This window comes from Babylonia areolata, chromosome 6 (genome assembly GCF_041734735.1).
Source record: "Babylonia areolata isolate BAREFJ2019XMU chromosome 6, ASM4173473v1, whole genome shotgun sequence".
Classification (NCBI taxonomy): domain Eukaryota; kingdom Metazoa; phylum Mollusca; class Gastropoda; order Neogastropoda; family Buccinidae; genus Babylonia; species Babylonia areolata.
In genome coordinates this window covers 8,046,873-8,067,055 of record NC_134881.1, presented here as the reverse complement: position 1 = coordinate 8,067,055, position 20,183 = coordinate 8,046,873, and the positions used below count along the sequence as shown (strand labels likewise).

General features: G+C 42.9%; 1 protein-coding gene across 10 annotated transcripts in view; it reads right to left on the bottom strand.

Moving 5' to 3' along the window:
• LOC143282705 (trithorax group protein osa-like) overlaps positions 1-20,183 on the bottom strand; it is a 60,079-nt gene that overhangs the window by 4,439 nt on the left and 35,457 nt on the right. For 7 of the 10 annotated variants that reach the window (XM_076588400.1, XM_076588402.1, XM_076588404.1 and 4 more), the window contains 10 exons: positions 18,471-19,622; positions 16,661-17,955; positions 14,077-14,160; positions 11,768-11,956; positions 10,558-10,774; positions 9,271-10,258; positions 7,414-7,658; positions 6,489-6,593; positions 2,761-2,906; positions 478-604 (listed from right to left, as the gene is read on the bottom strand). In XM_076588400.1, the coding sequence (XP_076444515.1) occupies positions 478-604; positions 2,761-2,906; positions 6,489-6,593; positions 7,414-7,658; positions 9,271-10,258; positions 10,558-10,774; positions 11,768-11,956; positions 14,077-14,160; positions 16,661-17,955; positions 18,471-19,622 (4,548 nt within the window). Of the gene's footprint in view, positions 1-477; positions 605-2,760; positions 2,907-6,488; positions 6,594-7,413; positions 7,659-9,270; positions 10,259-10,557; positions 10,775-11,767; positions 11,957-13,796; positions 13,875-14,076; positions 14,161-16,660; positions 17,956-18,470; positions 19,623-20,183 lie in introns of all 10 variants that reach the window. The other 3 variants (XM_076588403.1, XM_076588406.1, XM_076588405.1) reach the window with 3 other exon arrangements.

The window sequence follows — 20,183 nt, the reverse complement described above, 5'->3', positions numbered from 1 at the left end:
AGTCGGACTTATCTATTTTTGTCCACCAACATCATTATTCACAGTTTAACACAAGATTAAGTCTGAACTCCATGATCAGAGTGAGCACAGACTGGACACATAAATGTCTGCAAACCCAGACAGATTGAATAGGGCATCCCCCCCTTCCTTCTGATACTGCTCCAATGTGATTTTAACTAGTTGAACATCATCAAACATGGCATAAAGATCCAACCAGACAGGTACCACAGACACCTGTCTCGAAATCTTCCTCTTCCGGTTGCCAAAACATGAAGCTGAGATTTTAGTGTTCTTTCTTCTTCTTGTCATTCATAAGATGGACACCCATTTGCATTTAAACAATACATGGTTTCCAGTTCTGCAGTCACGTCAGCCACTTGCCAGTCTATCTGCTTTCTCAACATGGTATCTGTCTGCCTGGTTTTCTAAACGGAAAGAGCATATTGGAGGAGATGGAAGTGGTTCAATCGACCTTACCCAAATCTTTATGCGTAAGGCGGCGGCGCTTTTTGAGAGTTGGCTGAACTGCTTCCACGCTGTCTGCAGGGAAGTCAATCTCCTTCTTGGGTGAATAAGGGCTGTTAGGCTGCATCATTCCTTTCAGCTGAAATTAAATTAAAACAATCCCTAAATTCTATCTTTTTCATCTGAAAGACTCTTCATAAAGCAGTGTCTGCATCATCCCCCTCTCATTCTATTTCCCAATTATTCTCTTCATCCCTCTAATTCTCTTTTGACTTGTTGAAACTGTTGAAGAAGCATTACTGGGACAAAGTGATATTTGCTGGTATATAACGGGATAATGAAACGCAGTCTTCTCAGGATATGGATCAACAAGATAAAAATACCTCAGAAAAGGACTGGGAAGTGGAAAGTTTCAGAAAGTTACAGTAATGAAAGTTTTACAACCAGCTATTAACAGCACTCATACAAAATGCATGCACAGATCTTTACTATTAACAGCAGTTTTTCCTGTTTGATGTTATCCAAAGTGCTGCAAAGACACATACACACACACACACACACAGACACACAGCTTCTATACGTTAAGGTTTTCAAACTTAATGTTTTTGTTTTTTTCACAACACTCAACTTACCGAAAAACACCCTTCAGCCACAGTAGCACATACACAGTAACACTGACCTAACAAACTTCGTCGTCATATGATCATGCTCAAATTCTATTCTTTTCGCCCCGAAAATCCTGGTCCATTTTGTATGACTAAAAAAAAATAAGTGAAAAAAAACACTTCTAAATCTCCTTTCTCCAAAAAAAAAACAAAAACATCAACAAAGAAACAAGAAATCGGTTTCGATCAATTAGACCCTTGTTATCACTGACCACTCTCTTACCGCTGAGTGCCCATTAGCGCCGGCTAAATTTGTGCTGGCTATGAGCGCAGCCATTGTTTACATAAACGAGATTCTCACTAGAGTCACTCCCTTGTTTTTGCCACTTCCTGCCAAGCAATCTAACTTTGGGCTCGAATTTGGTTAAGTTTTGTCCCAAGTTTTGAATTTTCAAAGCTGCAAGATGAATTTGATAACTGTTTAAAGCTTTGGCATATGGTGACAGTAGCCATTTTCAACCATTTCTGTGCAATCTTGTAAAGTTGATCTTACAAGCGACCAAAATATTGACTGACCAAGTTTTGCCGATAATGAGAGAAGTTGGTACAAGTGTGAATCAACTGCTCAAACTCTGAAACTGATCCTGTCAGTGAGTCAGTCGATTTCACTGATATTTAATGGTGTTCTGCACAAGGTTCCTGACTGTGCTAAATCAATGGATCCATGGAGAAGATATGTAAGTTAGGGTTTTGTTTTGTTTTTGTTTTCTTTGGAGGGGGTTTCCTCCAACATCAAGGAAAAACACAACATCCCAAAAGAACATAAAATCAGCATGTTCACTGGGGCAATTCAAGTTGAGGAAGAAGATGTGTTGGAAGACACTGCAGACCAAACTTATTCTGACACACTATACTGCAATTTTCTTTTCTTTTTTTTCTTTTTTAAAGTTAACAATCAAATTTGAAGTTTTAAATTTTTTCTGTGTGGGTACAAAGCAACATGAGCCTGGAAAAAAATTCTTATGCAAATCTATTATGCGTAAAATGCAGCTGAAATAATTACATACTAGCAAAAATTGGAAGAGTTTGTTCCCCTGGCATGGGATTTCATTGGTTATTAGTGCCAGGCGACCTGGGGGTAAGTGGGTTAAATGCGTAACAATTGATCTAAAAAAATGAGTAAAAAGGACAAGAGCAGGAACAAGAAAAGAAATAAAACCAGACGAAGAGGAAATCCATTACATTTCCAAACTCCAAACACTATGTGGAGTGATGGCCTAGAGGTAACGCGTCCGCCTAGGAAGTGAGAGAATCTGATCGCGCTGGTTCGAATCACGGCTCAGCCATCGATATTTTCTCCCCCTCCACTAGACTTTGAGTGGTGGTCTGGACGTTAGTCATTCGGATGAGACGATAAACCGAGGTCCAGTGTTCAGCATGCACTTAGTGCATGTAAAAGAACCCATGGCAACAAAAGAGTTGTTCCTGGCAAAATTCTGTCGAAAAATCCACTTTGGTAGGAAAAACAAATAAAAAAAAGGGTGGCACTGTAGTGTAGCGACGCGCTCTCCCTGGGGAGAGCAGCTCGAATTTCACACAGAGAAATCTGTCATGATAAAAAAAAAAGAAAAATAGAAATAGAAATACAAATATTCCTGCAGTGGAAGAGTGTTCTTCCGACATGACTCACCTGCAGTTTGCTGAGAACTTTGTCCCTAGCGTGTGGGGATCCTCTGTGGACTGCTCTTCCAAACGGGCCCATGGCCACCTCACCACTGGAGGAGGGAGGGAAAGCCCGATGTGTGTGCATGGGTGACCAGGATACACTCTCCCGACCTGCAAACCAACAACTCTGGTCAACAAAATGTTGCCTACAACCAACAGCTTGTATCACTTACCAAGCAGCAGTAGCTGCTGCTATAACCTTGCTCAACAAGTGTTCAAGTCATTTAACCTTTTTTTTCCCCCCACTGTGTTGAATATGAATGAATAATTTAACATCAAATACCCCACATACAATTCAGATGATTATAAATGCAATATTCAACCCCTTCACCTATCCCTCCACCCCAAAAGAAAATTTTTGTTTTCTTAAATGCTACACAAATCCAATGTCTACTTAACACGATTTCAATTTATCTTGTTGCAAACAACAAAATTCCACAAAGCCATGGATTTAAGTCAAACTTTGCCTTGCCTTTAATTTCAATTTGTTTCCTGCTCACACCTCTACAAATATCAAATTTCATTCCATTACATATTTCAAAAGTCTACTGTTATCTGTAAAGTGTACCTGATTTTTATTCCTTCCTTCTGTAAGTATAACCATTACAGTGTACACAGCAACAACAACCACAAAAATAAATAAATAAATAAATAAAAATCTGCTTCATGCATGACCAAATCTGCTCATATACTGTGTGATGCCAATAAACAAAATGAGTACACAGCTGCAATGTGACTCACTGGCTGAACATAAGGTCTGACTTGTGTATATAATATAGTTCCTCTAAAGACAGGCGCAATAGCCAAGTGGTTAAAGCGTTGGACTGTCAATCTGAGGGTCCCGGGTTCGAATCACGGTGATGGCGCCTGGTGGGTAAAGGGTGGAGATTTTTACAATCTCCCAGGTCAACATATGTGCAGACCTGCTAGTGCCTGAACCCCCTTCGTGTGCATATGCAAGCAGAAGATCAAATACGCACGTTAAGGATCCTGTAATCCATGTCAGCGTTCGGTGGGTTATGGAAACAATAACATACCCAGCATGCACACCCCCGAAAATGGAGTATGGCTGCCTACATGGCGGGGTAAAAACGGTCATACACGTAAAAGCCCACTCGTGTGCATACGAGTGAACGTGGGAGTTGCAGCCCACAAACGCAGAAGAAGAAGAAGTTCCTTTAAAGAATCCAAAGTTACAAATGTCTTAAAATCCTGACTGATTCCGCTTTCTTGGCCTTTGCTGTAATCAGTCATTCTACAAAACTGCTTTCAATAAAGCTATCCTGTCCTAAATATGCCTGATTGCTGAGGTATCATGTCTTCCTGCTGTGTACTTCTCCCGAACTATCTTCCAATACCATGCTACAAACTTCCCAACAGATACTTCACCAATCACACATGGTTAGCAATGCATGGTGGAAAAAAAAAATCATTTACAGAAATCTAGCCAGCCAGCCATGCTGTTCTAAAGAAAAAAACACACAGCAAGAGAATAAAGAAATGCTAACACACCAACACAATCTAGTCAAGCACTGGTGGTTATTCTAATATGATCTGTTTTGTGTCTGTGTCAAAGACGGTGGGAGGGGAGGGAACAGTTTTCACCTGAAGTGAGGGACAAGTACTTAGGTACCTGAATAATGCACACCTCCCATCATCACCATGCACAGCATCTGTCTTGAAATTTCTGCGTCAGCAGCAACTGCATTTCAGTTCTTACTTCTTGATAAAAATTTCAGACACTATCTGCACTCACCACTCCCAATGTTAGAACGAATACTGATAATTCAATAGTTCTGTGTAAGTTTTCCTTCAGATCAACTATCAACAAAAACTTTAGGTTCAGGTTTTGGTTTTTCTTTCTTCCCCCCCCCCCCCCCCCTCCATTTTTTTAAATTTTTTTTTTTAATGTCTATTGATTGAACACACATCTCTATCACCACAGTACTTGTCCCTCCCAGGACGTTCAAACCAGACACTGGAAATTAAATACTACTACACTACATGAAAAGGCTTCTATAAAGTGTATATATACTGAACTACTTGGGGGAAGAAAAAAAAAAATTAAAATAAAATAAAACAAAGAAAACAGTGAAGCATGTGAAGCTGATGTGGACACAGATCCCAAGTCTGGGGGATATCTTGCAATAACTGTGTCCCTTGTCAGGTGCACAAGCTTTCACTTGGCTCAAAGTAACCAACTTGAGCGAAAGTTCAGATATTACAATCAAAAGAGGATACAGCTCTGAGGAAAACTCCCACCACCATAACCATCACCGCAACCTCCCACAAAAACAAATAACAAAAAACCTGCTAAAAAAAAACAAAAACAAACAAACAAAAACCTGCTCAAAAATAGCACACTGTCTTGACATGAAGCATCCATTCTCTAGAATCATAGGAAATGTGTTTACTTGGATTGTGTTACGTGTTGGAACAGTTTTTGTTTGAAGAGGCAGGAGGGTGGGGGCAGAGTGATTTCCAATCTTTCTGGTTAAAAATAAATGCCCAACCTTACTGAATGATCACATCTATCAGACAACTGGTGTAATCCTTTAGATGAGCAAAGGAAAATATCTTGTACACATCACTCAGTTCTGAACAATTTTGTGATGAAAGATTTACACACTGGAAAACAACCAAAACCAAGTTTGTCCTCTTATCAAGCAATATAACAGGGACTATGCTGGTTTGCTAAAACTCTGGATGTACTAGCACACCCACTTCAAGCTAATTTCTGAATTAGACTGGGGTGTCCATCTAACAAACCAGAAGTAGCAGCTAATTTCTAAGCCTAACATGACAATATTATTCATCCCCACTCTCTCCTTGAACCACATAAAAAAAATGTACTTCTTTGTGTTACATCTCTTGCATTTTCTTGTAAAAACTCACTCAACCACAGTAAACTGAATGCTAACAATATTTTTTGTGGGGAAGATCCATGGTTCTGGACAAAAACTGTTAAAAAGGATTAAAAAAAAAACATATAAAAAAAAAAAATCAACCATGTCACAATGGCGTAAGACCTGGAATTAAAAAAAAAAAACCCACCTACAATATCTATATAGGATGCATTGAACAAGGACAATACATCATCATCAATGCTACAACCATGAAAAACTGAAGAGGGTGTAGGGGTTGGGAATGAACACCAACAACAGTATACAATGTTGGTAAAACTTCTAACCAAAACGGATGGAAAACTAAAATGAAAACAAGATGGAAAAAAAAAAAAGGTCTGTGACATGGAATTTACCCTCAACAGACACGACAGACAATGCAATGCAGATATGACAGACAATGCCATGCTGAAAAACCCATTTATTTCAGAAAGAACATAACTACAGGAAAGGGGAAACTTCTTTCCTCTCCAAAAATGACCAGAAGGTAAGATTTACAACCTAAAAAAATCAGGGGAAATGTGAGGACAGAAACAAAACATAATCTCCACTGAAATGTGTTTAGGTTTCTTTAACCCTCTTGCATTCACATACTTCACAGCGAAACTTCGTAGTGTTCGGCTGTGGCTGGAATGAATGCAAGAGGGTTAAACAGGCATCTTCAAAAAACATTATGGAAATATATACATATAGTTTGTTAGGCAGAGAAGGAAACAATAAGTATATATAGAGAGAGATCCACAACAAATAATAGTGATTAAAATGCAAAACTGTTTAAGCATTATCATACCACTCATATTATAATCGCTGTAGGATTCCAGAGGAGAGGAATAGGGGGACTGACCCATACCCCCCGCACCATTCCATTCCGAGTAGTGAGACATGCACCCCCCTGCTGGTAGATCAAATAATATGTCAATAAATCCCAGCAATCCAATGCTTCCCCTCCCCCCATCCCCTTCTAAAATAAGAAAGAAATTATGTTCATGCACCTGCAACCAAACACTGTCTATACTGCTTTCTCCAAATGGAACATGCAGGTTCATTCCAAAATAAAGCAGCGAAGAATGACATTGCAAAATAATTTCAGCAGCAACTGCCCAAAACTTAAGTAAAAGGTATCCAGTTTTTCTCAGCGTCCTCTAATAGGTGCTCAAGACATTAGCAAAAATCAAAAGCAGAAAATATTGCTGTGTACTTTACTTTCAATATTAATCCATAAGTACACAATTACAAAGAGAAAGTACCCAAGCTGCTGCAAGAGACAGTTCCTTTCACAGACAGGTGTACATCATAAAATGATAACCATTTCTGCTCTCTTGGCAATATTTTCTAATCTGATTTTTAAATCAAATTTCCCTCTCTCCCTCCCCTTACCTAAATTCTTTAATTCATCAAACCAGTGCTAAAATATTTTGGAAATAATAGATTTATGGAGAGGCAAAATTTCCATGCAAATGTTAGACTGAAATAAACACATCTGTTGCAAAATGTAACCATAAACCCATGTCCTTCATGTCAGTTTTTCTCATCAAAACTCTAGCATTCATTGCATGACAACCTGTCCCAAACATCCCCCCCCCCCCCTCATCCCCTCCACACTCTCTCCCTGTAACCTCAACCTACAAGAACACTTCACTATCTCTGGAAAAGATAAACAGCTGACAGCTGACTGAACAGGTACTTGTAACATCACCGACATTCTCATCACCCACCTGGACCAGAGAAGGAGCCTTCATGACTCATGGGTGGCCGCACCCCGGCAAAGCCACTGAAGTGTTCCTGACCAGGCATGCGGGGTCCGAACCCTGGGCCCTGGCCAGGAAAGGGATGTGTGCTGTTGAAGGCTTCCCCAGGGCCCCCAGATGGAAAGGGAGGCTGTTGTCCAGGGAAGCGAGGTGTGAACCCAGGCTCCGAACTGTCTGAGCCAGGGCGGTACTGCTGTCCTGGGTGGCTGGAACTTAAGACATGTACCTGGTATCACACATCAACTGCTATTCCTGGCTGTATTGGCACCACTAAAATGTAAACACCTTTGTATGCACTTCTGTTTAAGTGATAAATTAAGTTAAGTGTGGTATCACAGATCAAACCAAATTCCATGGGAGCACTATGAAATAGCTTAGTTATATTTCATCCCAACTTAAAAACACAAAACAAATAAAAACAATTAAATTTATAGAGCACCTGGCCTCAAGTTCCATGCACAAATTTATGCTTTCTCATTCTACATTTGTGGGATGCAACTACCACAATCACTCATATGTACAACTACAAGTGAGCTGTTACGTGTATAATCATTTTTACCCTGCCATGTAGGCAGCCACACTTCGTTTTCAGAGGTACGTATGCATTCAAACTACACCAATCTAAACATACCTACACATACACAAATATGTTAAAGCATCCTGTTTTCACAAGACCAGACTGTAGACTGAATGACTGAAGCACAGTTATGTTGTTTATCTATGCATGTTCTTTCAGCTGAATAGTGGCAAGTCAGTATCCTTTTTTACAAATAAAGAAACAAACAAAAACCAGCCGCCGTGGCAAGTGGTAAGTGTTGCGGACTGACGGCTGCGAGGACGCGGGTTCGAATCCCAGCGGAGGTGGGTTTTTCGGCCCATGGCTGGCTCCTACCCAGAGTTAAGTGTGCTGTGGGCTTAAATAGGCAGACTGGGACCAGTCGAGTGTCATCCACTTCAAGGATGCATCTTTGGGTGTGTTGCTCTAATTACATGACCAACACTGCAAGTGTCTGTATCTCTCAGGCCTGGTTAACGCTGGGACATCATGACAAGCGTAGAGTACAGCCTTGTCACGCAGTCCCAAACCAAAATGGACCTCCATAGCAACATCATCATCGTCATAGTCATCCTCTTCCTCCTTCAACATCATCAGTCTCAAAGTCTGTGGCCTTTCATGCCCTGCTCTCATGGTGACCTCAGTTTCGATATCCCTCCACTTCTGTACTTGAGGGAGTCCTGTCAATGTCTTCAGTGTCGGCCGATTCACGAGGGGCTGTTGTTTGAGGGATGTGGTGGCGGTCTCCACCCTGGGGGGGACACTCACTCACTCTGGCTCCGTGACTAAGCCATTATTGTTGTTAGTACCCTGCTTGGGAATCTTTTTCTCAAGGCCTGACTAAGTGCGTTGGGTTACACTGCTGGTCAGGCATCTGCTTGGCAGATGTGGTGTAGCATATATGGATTTGTCCGAACGCAGTGACGCCTCCTTGAGCTACTGAAACTGAAACTGTTGTTAGTAGGGGGCTTAGTAGGTGGTGTCCTAAGTATGTTGAATCAGAACAGGCACCACTGAGCACCAACGAAGTGACTCAGCAGCAGTGCAGGGTCTCCTCTGGTGTGTGGCCTCCTGGCGACCTAACATCGATGATTCCCTGTGGACTGCCGACGCTGGAACCGTGACGGACAAACCTGGGTGTGGCCATGTATGGAGGAATCTAAATGAGTGGTGTGGGAGTAATGCCACTGAAACGGTGCAGATGATGGTGCAGCAAACAACAACAACAAAAAAACAACAAAAAAGTTAAGACACAGACAGACTCTCACCTTTCATGACTGAATGGGAACCGAGCACCCTCTGAGCGGCCTGGGAACATACCCACAGAACCGGACTGGAAGCTCTCGCTGGAGCGACGGAAACTGACAGGACCTTGTTCGCTGGCGGGACTGCTCAGGAAAGGACTGGCACATGGGTTCGATGTGGAAGACGGGCGACTCCCGAAGCCAGAGGCGCCTGATGTGGTGGGGGGGCCCGGCGAGGGGAAACCCCCGGGGGTGGGGCTGGGGGTGGGACCCCCCGCCCGGTGCTGGAAGGTGGCGGGGCTGGATGACTTGCTTGGCTCGTCAGCAAACGGGTCCTGCACGCTGACGCTGTCCGCCGTAGGGGGTCTGGAGTTGGGGGTGCTGCTGGGGGGAGGAAGGGTCATGCTGTTACTGGTGGGCGGGGCAGGAACCATGCCCCCCGTGCCAGGGCCAGGACTGGGCGCGGTGTTGGTGCCGCTGCTGCTGCTGCTGCTGCTGTTCCCTGCCATCATGGGCGGGCCGGGGCTGGGCCCCATGCTGCTGCTGGTGGATGCCTGGCCCATCATGCTGCTGGGGGGTGCCCCTGACCCATAGCCACTGGCTCCCATGTGCATGCCACCAGGACCCATCATGCCCCCAGGTCCCATCATGGAGCTGCCAGTGTTCATCATCCCCCCTTGTGGACCCATGGGGCCTCCTCCCATCATGCTCTGGCCCGGACCCGAACTGGGCATCCCTGAACTCATCATCATGTTGGAGGGGGGCCCATGGCCCATCATGCCCGGCCCAGAGCCAGGGTGGGGCGGCATCATGCCAGAGTGGCCTCCCATCATGTTGTTGGGCATCATCATGCCCGGACCGTGACCCCCCATCCTCGTGGGAACCATCTGCCCATCCGGGCCCTGCATGTAAGGTGGGGGCATGCCTCCTCCACCTCCCTGGTACCCCCCATCCATCATCTGACTGTTGGGGGTTGGTGGCTGCTGAAAGGCATCTTGGGAGCTCTGGGAACCTAACACAGACCAAAAAAGCATGCATGTTTTATTGTTTGTGAAAGGAAAAACCACTTAAAAATTATGTAAATGCGCTCGTAGTTATTACAGAGAAACTAATACTTAACAATAGGTTACTATGTGACACTGTAAATACCAAATAACTGACACACAAAATGTTGTTCAAGTTTGTCTCTGCCTAGTAAGACCAAAACAGACCAGGGAAATGAAATCTACATACAACTTCAGACATCAGTTATAAGCAGTCTTTTAACCCAAAATGTATGGCAAGTTCATGTGTAACCTTTTCCCCTCTTACCTGGTGAGGGCACTCGTTTCTTGGGCTCCCGTTTTCTCTCTGTGTGAGATTCCATCTCCTGAAGAATGGGCGCAGGGTCAAGGCCACCGTGTTCGTATTTGCACTCAAAGCCAAACAGGTAACGGATGTAGTTCTTCTTCAGTGTGAAGGCAGCACTGGCGGATGTGCCAATATTCACAACGGAGCACATCTCCTTCCATCTTTTTGCCCTATTCACCTGAAAATGATAGGGTGAAAAATGAAGAATATGTTCATATTATCTATCAAAGAAAGACAATTCTAAAATCAAAAGATCAAGTTGATTTTCACATGGTGCTGCACGTAAATCGATTCTTAAAACTGGAGGAAATTTGAGAAAAATGATTTGCTGTTGTGTATTTACTCATAATACATTCGTAGACACTCCTAGTCCTATTTTCTCATTTCCCCCAAACAAATGTTTCAGTAAAAATTAATCCTAAAACACATGCTTATCAACAAACATCAGACAATGCTTTACAGACTAGCACATACTGCTAACTGAGCATGGCATAATTGACTAAGTTTGCGTGCATATGTATTAGTCACACACAAAACAACAAATTTCACAACAGATGACAGTTCATTCTGTATCCAGTCTCTTCACTTTCAACAGCTCTCGTCCAATTTTTCCTTTTACAGTTAATGTCACATCCAGTCATACAGTTGGTCTGTATGTGTAATCAACACTGTTCCAACAAAGCAATGCTGAGAAGATGGAAAGACCGGACCTGCCAACCTCTGAATGAACTAAAGAGGACAATTCTCAGCATCAGAGAGAAATATTTGGAAGATAACAGTCATCTTTTCCGTGTCACACCCTCAGTGAAAGGACACATTTCTTTCCACATACTTTTCTTCCTCATAAGGCAGGAAATTCATTCACAAGCAGAGCTTCTTGAGATAACAACCTGTGTCCCACACAGGCTTCAACATGACAATGGTAAAAATGAGGTTGGACGTTGCTGACTGGAACGTCTGTTTATTTCTCTCTACAGGCCATCCATAAGGCAGCTATGCACTTAATAATCACAAAATGAACTCTTATTTTTAGCAAAAGCACATTTCTTTCTGGCAAGCAAAAGAGCTGAATCAAGAACATCTGAGTGACAATCAAGTACAACTACGAAACATAAGGGTTGGCAGGTCTGAATGAGCACAGCACTGAACACAACAGCTTCAAATCACCTACCTCAACCATTCCGCCTTTCTCCTGGACACAGTTGTAGAGCGTGAACAAGTCAAGGGGCTGCTTGCTGATGCAGGGCATAGTGGTGAGGGGGGTTCCCTTCTCCTCCAAGAAAGCAAACAGCCGGTCCAGAAAGGGCCGACGGTCTCTCTCGTTGCCCATGTCATACAGCCGAGTCACATCGCTGGCTTTCTGTTGTCACCCAACCACACATCAATGTAATGGGTATACATTCAGCTCAAGATTTCTTCAACAAGCACAACACTTGGCTTTAGTTTCAACAAAGGGATTAGTATGTGTGACTTTATGACAGAATGCTTCCGATGAATAAGCACTCTCTCTTGTAAAATTTGAACTTAATGTGTAACTCAGATTAAAAAGCAAAATTTCTGCTTGCCAAATATTTACTCATCATAAAAACATTTCTACATCTCAGTTTCAAGACAAGTAAATAAATAAAACCAAAAAAAGAATGCAGTTTCATGTCATAATTCACCTATCACACAATTTCTTTTTTTCAATTAAGCTAATAATTGTCCTTTTTTAAAATAAAGGTAATGTTCTTAATATTTTTAGCAGACACAATTATCACAAGCAGAAATTCCATCTTTACTTAGAAACATTTTCAGTCAAGTTACACTCAATCAGTGAATGACCACAAATGTCTCAGTCACTTTTATTTTATATAAGTGAAAACTTTAAATCATGGCAACACTTTTTTTTTAAAGTTTTTGAATATTCTCAAAATGTAAGATCCTTTTTTGTGTGTGGTTTTTTTTTTGTTTTGTTTTTAAAATACTCTACAAAAACAACTGTATCGAAATGCAAACAATTGAAAACGGCGAACTACATAAAAGAGAAAAAAGAAACAGATGTAAAGCAAACATTAAAATTCTAAATCACTACAAAAAAAAGAGGGAAAGACAGTTTTTTTTTAAGATATAGAAGTGAGTGGCAAATTAGTTATATCACATATGGAATTATACTATTTCCAGATTTTTTCCTTCAGCAAAAACTTGTCAGCAAAAGCATGTTTCTCTCTCTCACATACACAAACAGCATTTCATGTTTACAAAATTCAGTATCAAAAAATCTAATTTAGTACATTTTATAATTCTACGTATGTTTAATTCAAATAACAATTTCATCAAAAATCAACCACAAATGAGAACAAGCACTGTGTTACAAGAAAATCATTCGACTATGAATGGGCTTTATGAATAATATCAAAGTCAGTACACATTATACACATCATACATGTATTTTTACCAAAACACCTACTTTCAAATAAAAGAACGCAATCATACAAAATACACCAAGTATAAGAATGAACTGAAGGCAATGAAACAAAAAAAAATACTGGATCATAAAAAAATTGACTAAGGAACCCAAAACATACTGTATACACAGTTACACTGACATAACAGCAAGGCCTGGAAAAAAAAAATCAAAATCCATTCATGCATTATTAAAAAAAAGCCTGCAAGTATAGTAAATAATCAACATCTTTTTAAGTTTTTTAAAAGTTCCTTTCACAAAGAAAACAAGGTGAAGCAAGCTAACAACACTGAAAATACAACCAAGCCAAACACAAAAAAACAAACAGGCAAGGCAACAAGCAGACAAAAGCTGAGATTTATCATAAGCTGAGCATTAACTACAGAGTCAGTAGCATCATTAAAACCACAGTGGATGACGTCAAATAATACTGGAGGGACTCAAATAATTCAATAATATATGAATATAACCCACACAATTAGTAGTGTGAATTACTGCATTAGTTTGCCTAAACATCCAGCAAAAAATACTGAAGCCACATATTTCCTCCTTCTCCTCAATCTTTGTTTTTTTTCTTGGATAACATACCGTTTACACACCAGATCATACTCAACAACACCACCACAACACACAGCGTTCTCAGGCTTGTTGATAAATATTGTCGCTGACAGCCGAAACCATCGAGTAGCGTGCAGTTACGCCATCAAGAACAACACAGACCTACTGGGTCACATCGAATGTCAGAACAGCTCACCCCGCACAACGGACTAGGGTCACTGGACACAGTGGGAGGGAGTACAAAAGGCGCAACACCATTCCCAACAACTGGAGGCTGAATTAAAAATTAATTGGAAATAAAAAATAAAAAAAGGTACAAAAACCAAAATGAATATCGGAAAACTAAAAAAAGATAATTAAAAAAAAGTCAAAGGGAAGTTGAATGCAAGGAGGGCAAAGGATTGGGTATAAACAAAATGGCAAACTGCTCCCAATGACAACAAAGGGGTTTCCAAAAACAATCCCGTCCCACTTACAGGCATGCCTGGCCAACCTGGACTACTGGAATTTTCATAGTCCTCACAATACGAGGGGCCAGCACCAACCATTACCCCTTCATCCTAAAAACGGCAGGAGCAACACTTAAGTCTTCAAACGCAATGGTGTCAAGTGGGTGAGAATGAAATATGGAAGCATAGAAACATACACAGGATCTCACGCTCACGCAATGTGCACACCTTCACGCTCTCACACACACTGACAGCACACCAAGAAAAAAACAACATATGAATAAATAAATCAGTTTATCAAACTATGTGAAGAAAGGCATGTTGATGTTGGATTCTCTTGAGGTAAGATTGGAGTCTCAAGTTATTTCCACACCCACCAACCTTCCCCAACACATACATGATAGAATTTAAGTACCCATACAAATCAATAACAATTCTCATCACTGCAAATGAAAGAGGTCTTGATACACATCATGACAATTAAGGACCAATATCATCCTAATAAATAATGTTTTCCTCAACCATAGCTGAGTAAAAATGGTTTCCTTTAAACATCCACTTACTTTGAGATGTGGGGACAGTACTAAAGCTTCAATCATTTATTTCATTTCATTTTAAACTAAAGCTTCAATCATTTATTTCATTTTAAACTAAAGCTTCAATCATTTATTTCATTTCATTTTTAACTAAAGCTTCAATCATTTATTTCATTTCATTTTAAATGTGCCTCAAAGAGAAAGCAGTACTAAAGTAATTATCATATCAACAAACAAACCAAAACCAACAACTGGTCAAGTGCCTTTTCAACAGAAACGAAATAAAATAAACAAAATCCAATCTAATTCACTAATTTCTCTTTTTCTTCAATCTGAATGCAAGGGACTGGGAATGACAAACTAAACTATTATAATCTGATTTATACAATTTTTGTTTGCAAACTAAGCCAAAAAAAGTGAAAGTTGTTCATACACATGAATGCTGTGCATGCAAAACATTATAGTCATTCTCCATTTGTGTTTTACTACAAAAACCAAAGTTGTAATTAAATTAAATCATATTTTGATTTTGATATCACAATTTTCATCTTTATACTATATATCATTACTATTTTACAAGCCATAAAAAATAGCTTTGCCAAGTGGAATGTAAATTTTCAAAGAAAATTGTTTGCTTTCGCTATACCAGACCAAACATTAATAGCTCTAGCTACTGATAACTATGGGCAAAGAAAAAAACCTACTTAATACACAGTTTTCCTAGTTTTGAAAACCCTAAGCAATTGTCAATTTATTTCTTATAATATAAATCATAAACACTAAAACAATGATTTTTTTAAAAAAAGAAAAAAAAGAACAATCATAAACTGCAAGACCACCAAACTCTTAACAAAGCTCAAACAGATACTGTTATGTTACCTTACTGAAGTTATTCAGAACCTTCATTGAAAGAATTTAAAGAGACAGAAGCAGTTAGTCACAATACAATGTCAAGTCCCATTTCTTTTGTGCACTGTGTGAGTGTGAGAGTGAGTGCAGGGAAAAGTTCTGCATCGTGTCCCAGAAATGAGGTGACTTAAAATGGTGTTTTTAAAGAGCCAGAAACAACCTCCATGAATTTCAAACGTTAATGTTACCCTCCTGAAATCACAATAATAAAGATAACTGAACAACAAGAGACAAGAGCAGGCACAAAGCTACGAAGAAGGACTTCACACCAGGAAAAGTTGTTAAGTCACTGTAGGAGATGTCAAGAGCAATGAAACCTTGTGACACAAGCTACAAGATAATCTAATAAGAAAAAAAAAAACCCAGTTCACTGGAAAAGGTTTCTACATTAAATCTGAAGTGTTTGTTAGCAAAAAAAAAAGAAAAAAAAAAAGAGGCAAACTATCTATTTGGAGGCATTATATATAAACAGATTAGGGGTACCTACACACCATTTCAAAGAGTGCCAGAACTTGCTGATTATAATACAGCAGACTGTCAGATTGTCATCTAACTTTTAACACATTCACTGAGAGATTTAAAAAAAAAAAAAAAAGAAGAGAGAGAGAAAAAAAAAGACAATATACTTGACAGCAGAGTAAGCATTAGTGTAAGTGACCGAAAGACAATATCTCTGTCGTGCAGTACAAGCTATAATCATTTATCACTTTTTGTCTTTTTAAAACGTATCCAGCATTCGTTTTCATAAACAATGCTTGCACAGCTAAGATGTATAATACCAACTGATAACTTTTTCTTTTTAAGATTATGGTACTGTATTCATATACCAAGGATGTGTATTCTTTTTAGTTAACTAGGGGAGAGAAAAAAGCTAACCCTTTTTCAACAGATAGCCTGCAGAGACAGACCAATGCATGACAAAGTGACTGTATTCCTGATTGTTCAAGTCCGGACACAAGGAATAATACCAACAAGAAAGAATAACAAGAAAACCAACACATACAGAAGTATTAATGTGTCAGAAGACAGGAGACTTTACATCACAGTATGGTCAGATGAGTCACAGCTACTTCACAAGTTATCAAGAGGACAAAGAGAGAGAAAGATAATACAAGGAAAAACGACACCGTTTTTCACCACTAATCACTTCCCACACCACAACATACCTTCTTTTTCTTCTCTGGCACTGGCGGCGGCTCCTCGGACACAGCCGGAACTTGCGGGGCGAAGCTCTTCTGTGGCATCATGCCAGACGGTCCCATGGAGTGGCTGTTCATGTCACCCATGCCTCCCCTCTGAGGCAGTGCAGCTCCAGGCATGGCCCCAGGTGGCATGTGGTTGGGGGCGCCCCCTGGTGGCAGGCTGTTGGTGTTGGACTGTGCCATATGGTTCTGCACCGGCATCCCTCCTCCTCTGCTCATGGCCACTTTCATTATGCTGCTTCCTCCAGGGCCCATGGCCTCCCCATGGTGGGGGTGAGGGTGACTGTTAGGCATGCCTCCTCCTCCACTTCCTCCAGCTGCTGGCATGCTGCTGGGCATGCTGCCCGGGGGAACATTCCCTGAGGGCATGCTGCTGCCGGGCATGCTCCCCGGCGGCAGATTGTTTGGCATGTTCCCTGGAGGCATGTTCCCTGGGTGTGTGTTCCCTGGAGGCATGTTCCCTGGGTGCGTGTTCCCTGGAGGCATGTTCCCCGGAGGCAAGTTCCCTGGGTGCACGTTCCCCGGAGGCATGTTGGCTGGAGGCATGCCACCTGAAGACAAGCTGTTGGGCGTGTTCCCCGGAGGCATGTTGCTGGGCATGCTGCTCGGAGCCATGTTGCCATGGGGCACGTTTCCAGTAGCCACATCACCACCGTGCATGCCACCAGGAGGCATGTGGTTCGGCATGTTCCCAGGACCCATGCCGCTAGCCATGCTCCCTGGAGGGAGACTGTTGGGCATGTTCCCAGAAGGCATGCTCCCTGAGGGCATGCTCCCTGAGGGCATGCTTCCTGAGGGCATGTTACCAGGCATGCCACCAGCCCGCATCACCCCGGGTGGGACGGTCCCAGGCATGTTCCCTGGGCTCATGCCGCCAGACGGCGCCACACCATATGGGGCCATGCCCCCCATGGGATGATGGGAGGCACCTGGGTGCTGGTGGTGGTGGGGGGCACCACTGTACCCTCCCATCATGTGGTGGGGGTGGTAGCCGCCCATGGGGCCCGGCCCCCGAGGACCCATCGAGGGGTAGCCCATGGCCTGGTGGTGGGGATGGGAGTGGGGGTGAGGGTGAGGGTGGGGGTGGGGGTAGTGGGGGCCGTTAGGGGTGGGGGCGGAGGAAGGGGTGGCCAGGGAGCTGGCTGCTGCAGGGCCGCCCGTCTTCATGAAGGGCAGGGAGGCGGTGGTCTGACTGCCCGCACTCTGCTGGCTGCCTGTCGCCATGGACATGCTCTGCGTCGCCATTATGTCTACAGACGCTGCACAGAACAGAACAGATCCCTTCTGTTACCCTCCTCACTAAAGTATGATGATAAAACAAAAGACAAGTGATGAGTCTATAAAAATTACAAATAGAGAAAGCTGATAAAATCTGTAGGTTGTGAAACAAAACTCACTTTTGATGAGGAAAACCCTAATTCAGTTTGGTAATTCATTTGTATCTGAGAGTTCAATGAACAAAAAAATCTCCATTAAAACCGTAAGTCCTATTCCTCAACAGGTCTCAACCAAATCTGAACGAAAGTAATCTTCATTCTGTGTTATCCCCTGTCTCTTAATGGTGTATGTAAAAAAGCAACTCCCCTTCTGCATTTACATAACACCCCCCCCCCCCACCAAAAATAATTTTATTCAGATTTTAAAAAAAAGGACATTATTGGGAAAGATGCTTCATACAATATTAATTATTATTCTGCACTGTAGAGTTCTAAGGAAGAGAGCAAGTTGGGAGTTTCATGCACATAATTCTAATACAGTCTCTACCATCTCTTACCATTGGTAACAGTGGTGGTGGTGGTTGATGTATGCAGGCTGGTGGGGATGGAAGCAGAGGAGGTGCTGCTCATCGCTTTGCACAGGCCGTCCTGACTAGCTTCCTCCTCCGTTGGTCCACCACCGGCCAAAGGGGGGACCACCGCATTCAGAGGGGAGGACGAGTGAAGGGGGAGGGACTCCGAGGGGGGTTTCTCACTGTGGTCAGCTGCCGAGTGGAAACCGCTGTCCACAGAGGTGGAGTCGCTGCCGGGCACACTGCCTGACCCTTCTGAACCCACCATGTCCGACACGCTGGTGCCAGTGTCGGCCGGCTGACCAGGCGTTGCAGTGGAGCTGGGCCTTGATGACGATTCCTGTGTGTCCGATCCAGACAGGGGGGACATCAGATTGGTGGTCTCACCACCACCACCACCACCAACAATGCTGCTGCTGCCACCACCAACACCAGACTGAACAGCTGAGGGGACATTGTCCACCAGTGTCGAGGTACTGTTTGTGGAGGAGGGTGGAACAGGACAGGGACCACCAGCAGGGCTGGAGGGTTGTTTCCCCGACCCTGTCACGCTGCTAGACGTGATCTGCTGGATCTGGTTGGACATGCCGGCCAGGCTGGGGTTGCCCATGTGGTTCACCATGCCAGGCGACGGGGACCCGCCTCCTTGTGGTCCCATCATCCTCGGGGACATCGGCATCCCACGGCCTGCCATTCGCGTCCCTGCCGAGCTGGCAGCGGCAATGACAGCTGCCTGAGCCGCAGCCTGAGCGCCTTTCCCACCCGGCACCATGCTGATCCCTGGGGGCCCTGAAGAACTCATCCCTGTCTGGCCACTCATCATCTGACCCGGCCCCCCCATGGGCATGGGACCTGCGCTGGAGTGACCCGCACCTGGCCCTGGCCCTGGCCCTGGCCCTGACCCCGGACCCGGTCCTGGCCCCTGGCCAGGTGGGACCTGACCGTGGTAAGCCCCGTAATGACTGTTCATGGGGCCGTAGGGAGTGTTGTAGTTCTGCATGCTGCGACTCATCATGCTGTTGTACATGCCAGGACCACCAGGCCCCATCTGACTGCTGGGGCCGTTGTACATGGCCTGGGGGTAGCTGCCTCCTGGACCCTGCATACCTCCCATGCCCGGCTGGCCGCGGTAGCCACCTGCATAAACACACACACAGAGGTCATTCCAACTAATGAACAACGAATGTAATGGTGAAAACAGCGAGAGAGACTTTAGTTCTTCAGCTGCACAAACCTGAAATTCATAACCTTTTTCAGTCCGTCACAGTCCCCCACTCACACTGAATAAAACAAATCTAAAAACATTCCTTTTCAAGCAGTCTGTACATAATCAAGGCGCTCCATACCATATGAAGGCAATCCAGCAAGGCCAGCAGAGGCAGTGGACAACATGGGAAAATGCACTCCAAAGGAGCCTCAGCTGGAGCGACATGTGGAACATGGTTAGACATCTGACACCTTTATACATGTTGCTGATGTCCTACAAACAATGAACACACATTATTTAAGGATCTGACCAAGAAAAAACCCCCAGTAATATTCTAATAAGTAATCAAAAGTAGACATCCTCAATACCTCTTCTTTGATTCTAAGAGTACTTTAAAAATAAAATAAAAATCATATATAATGAAAGGACTGTCGAATGAGAACCAAGTACTTTTGTAAAGCAAAACCAATTAATCTGATTTACTATATGAA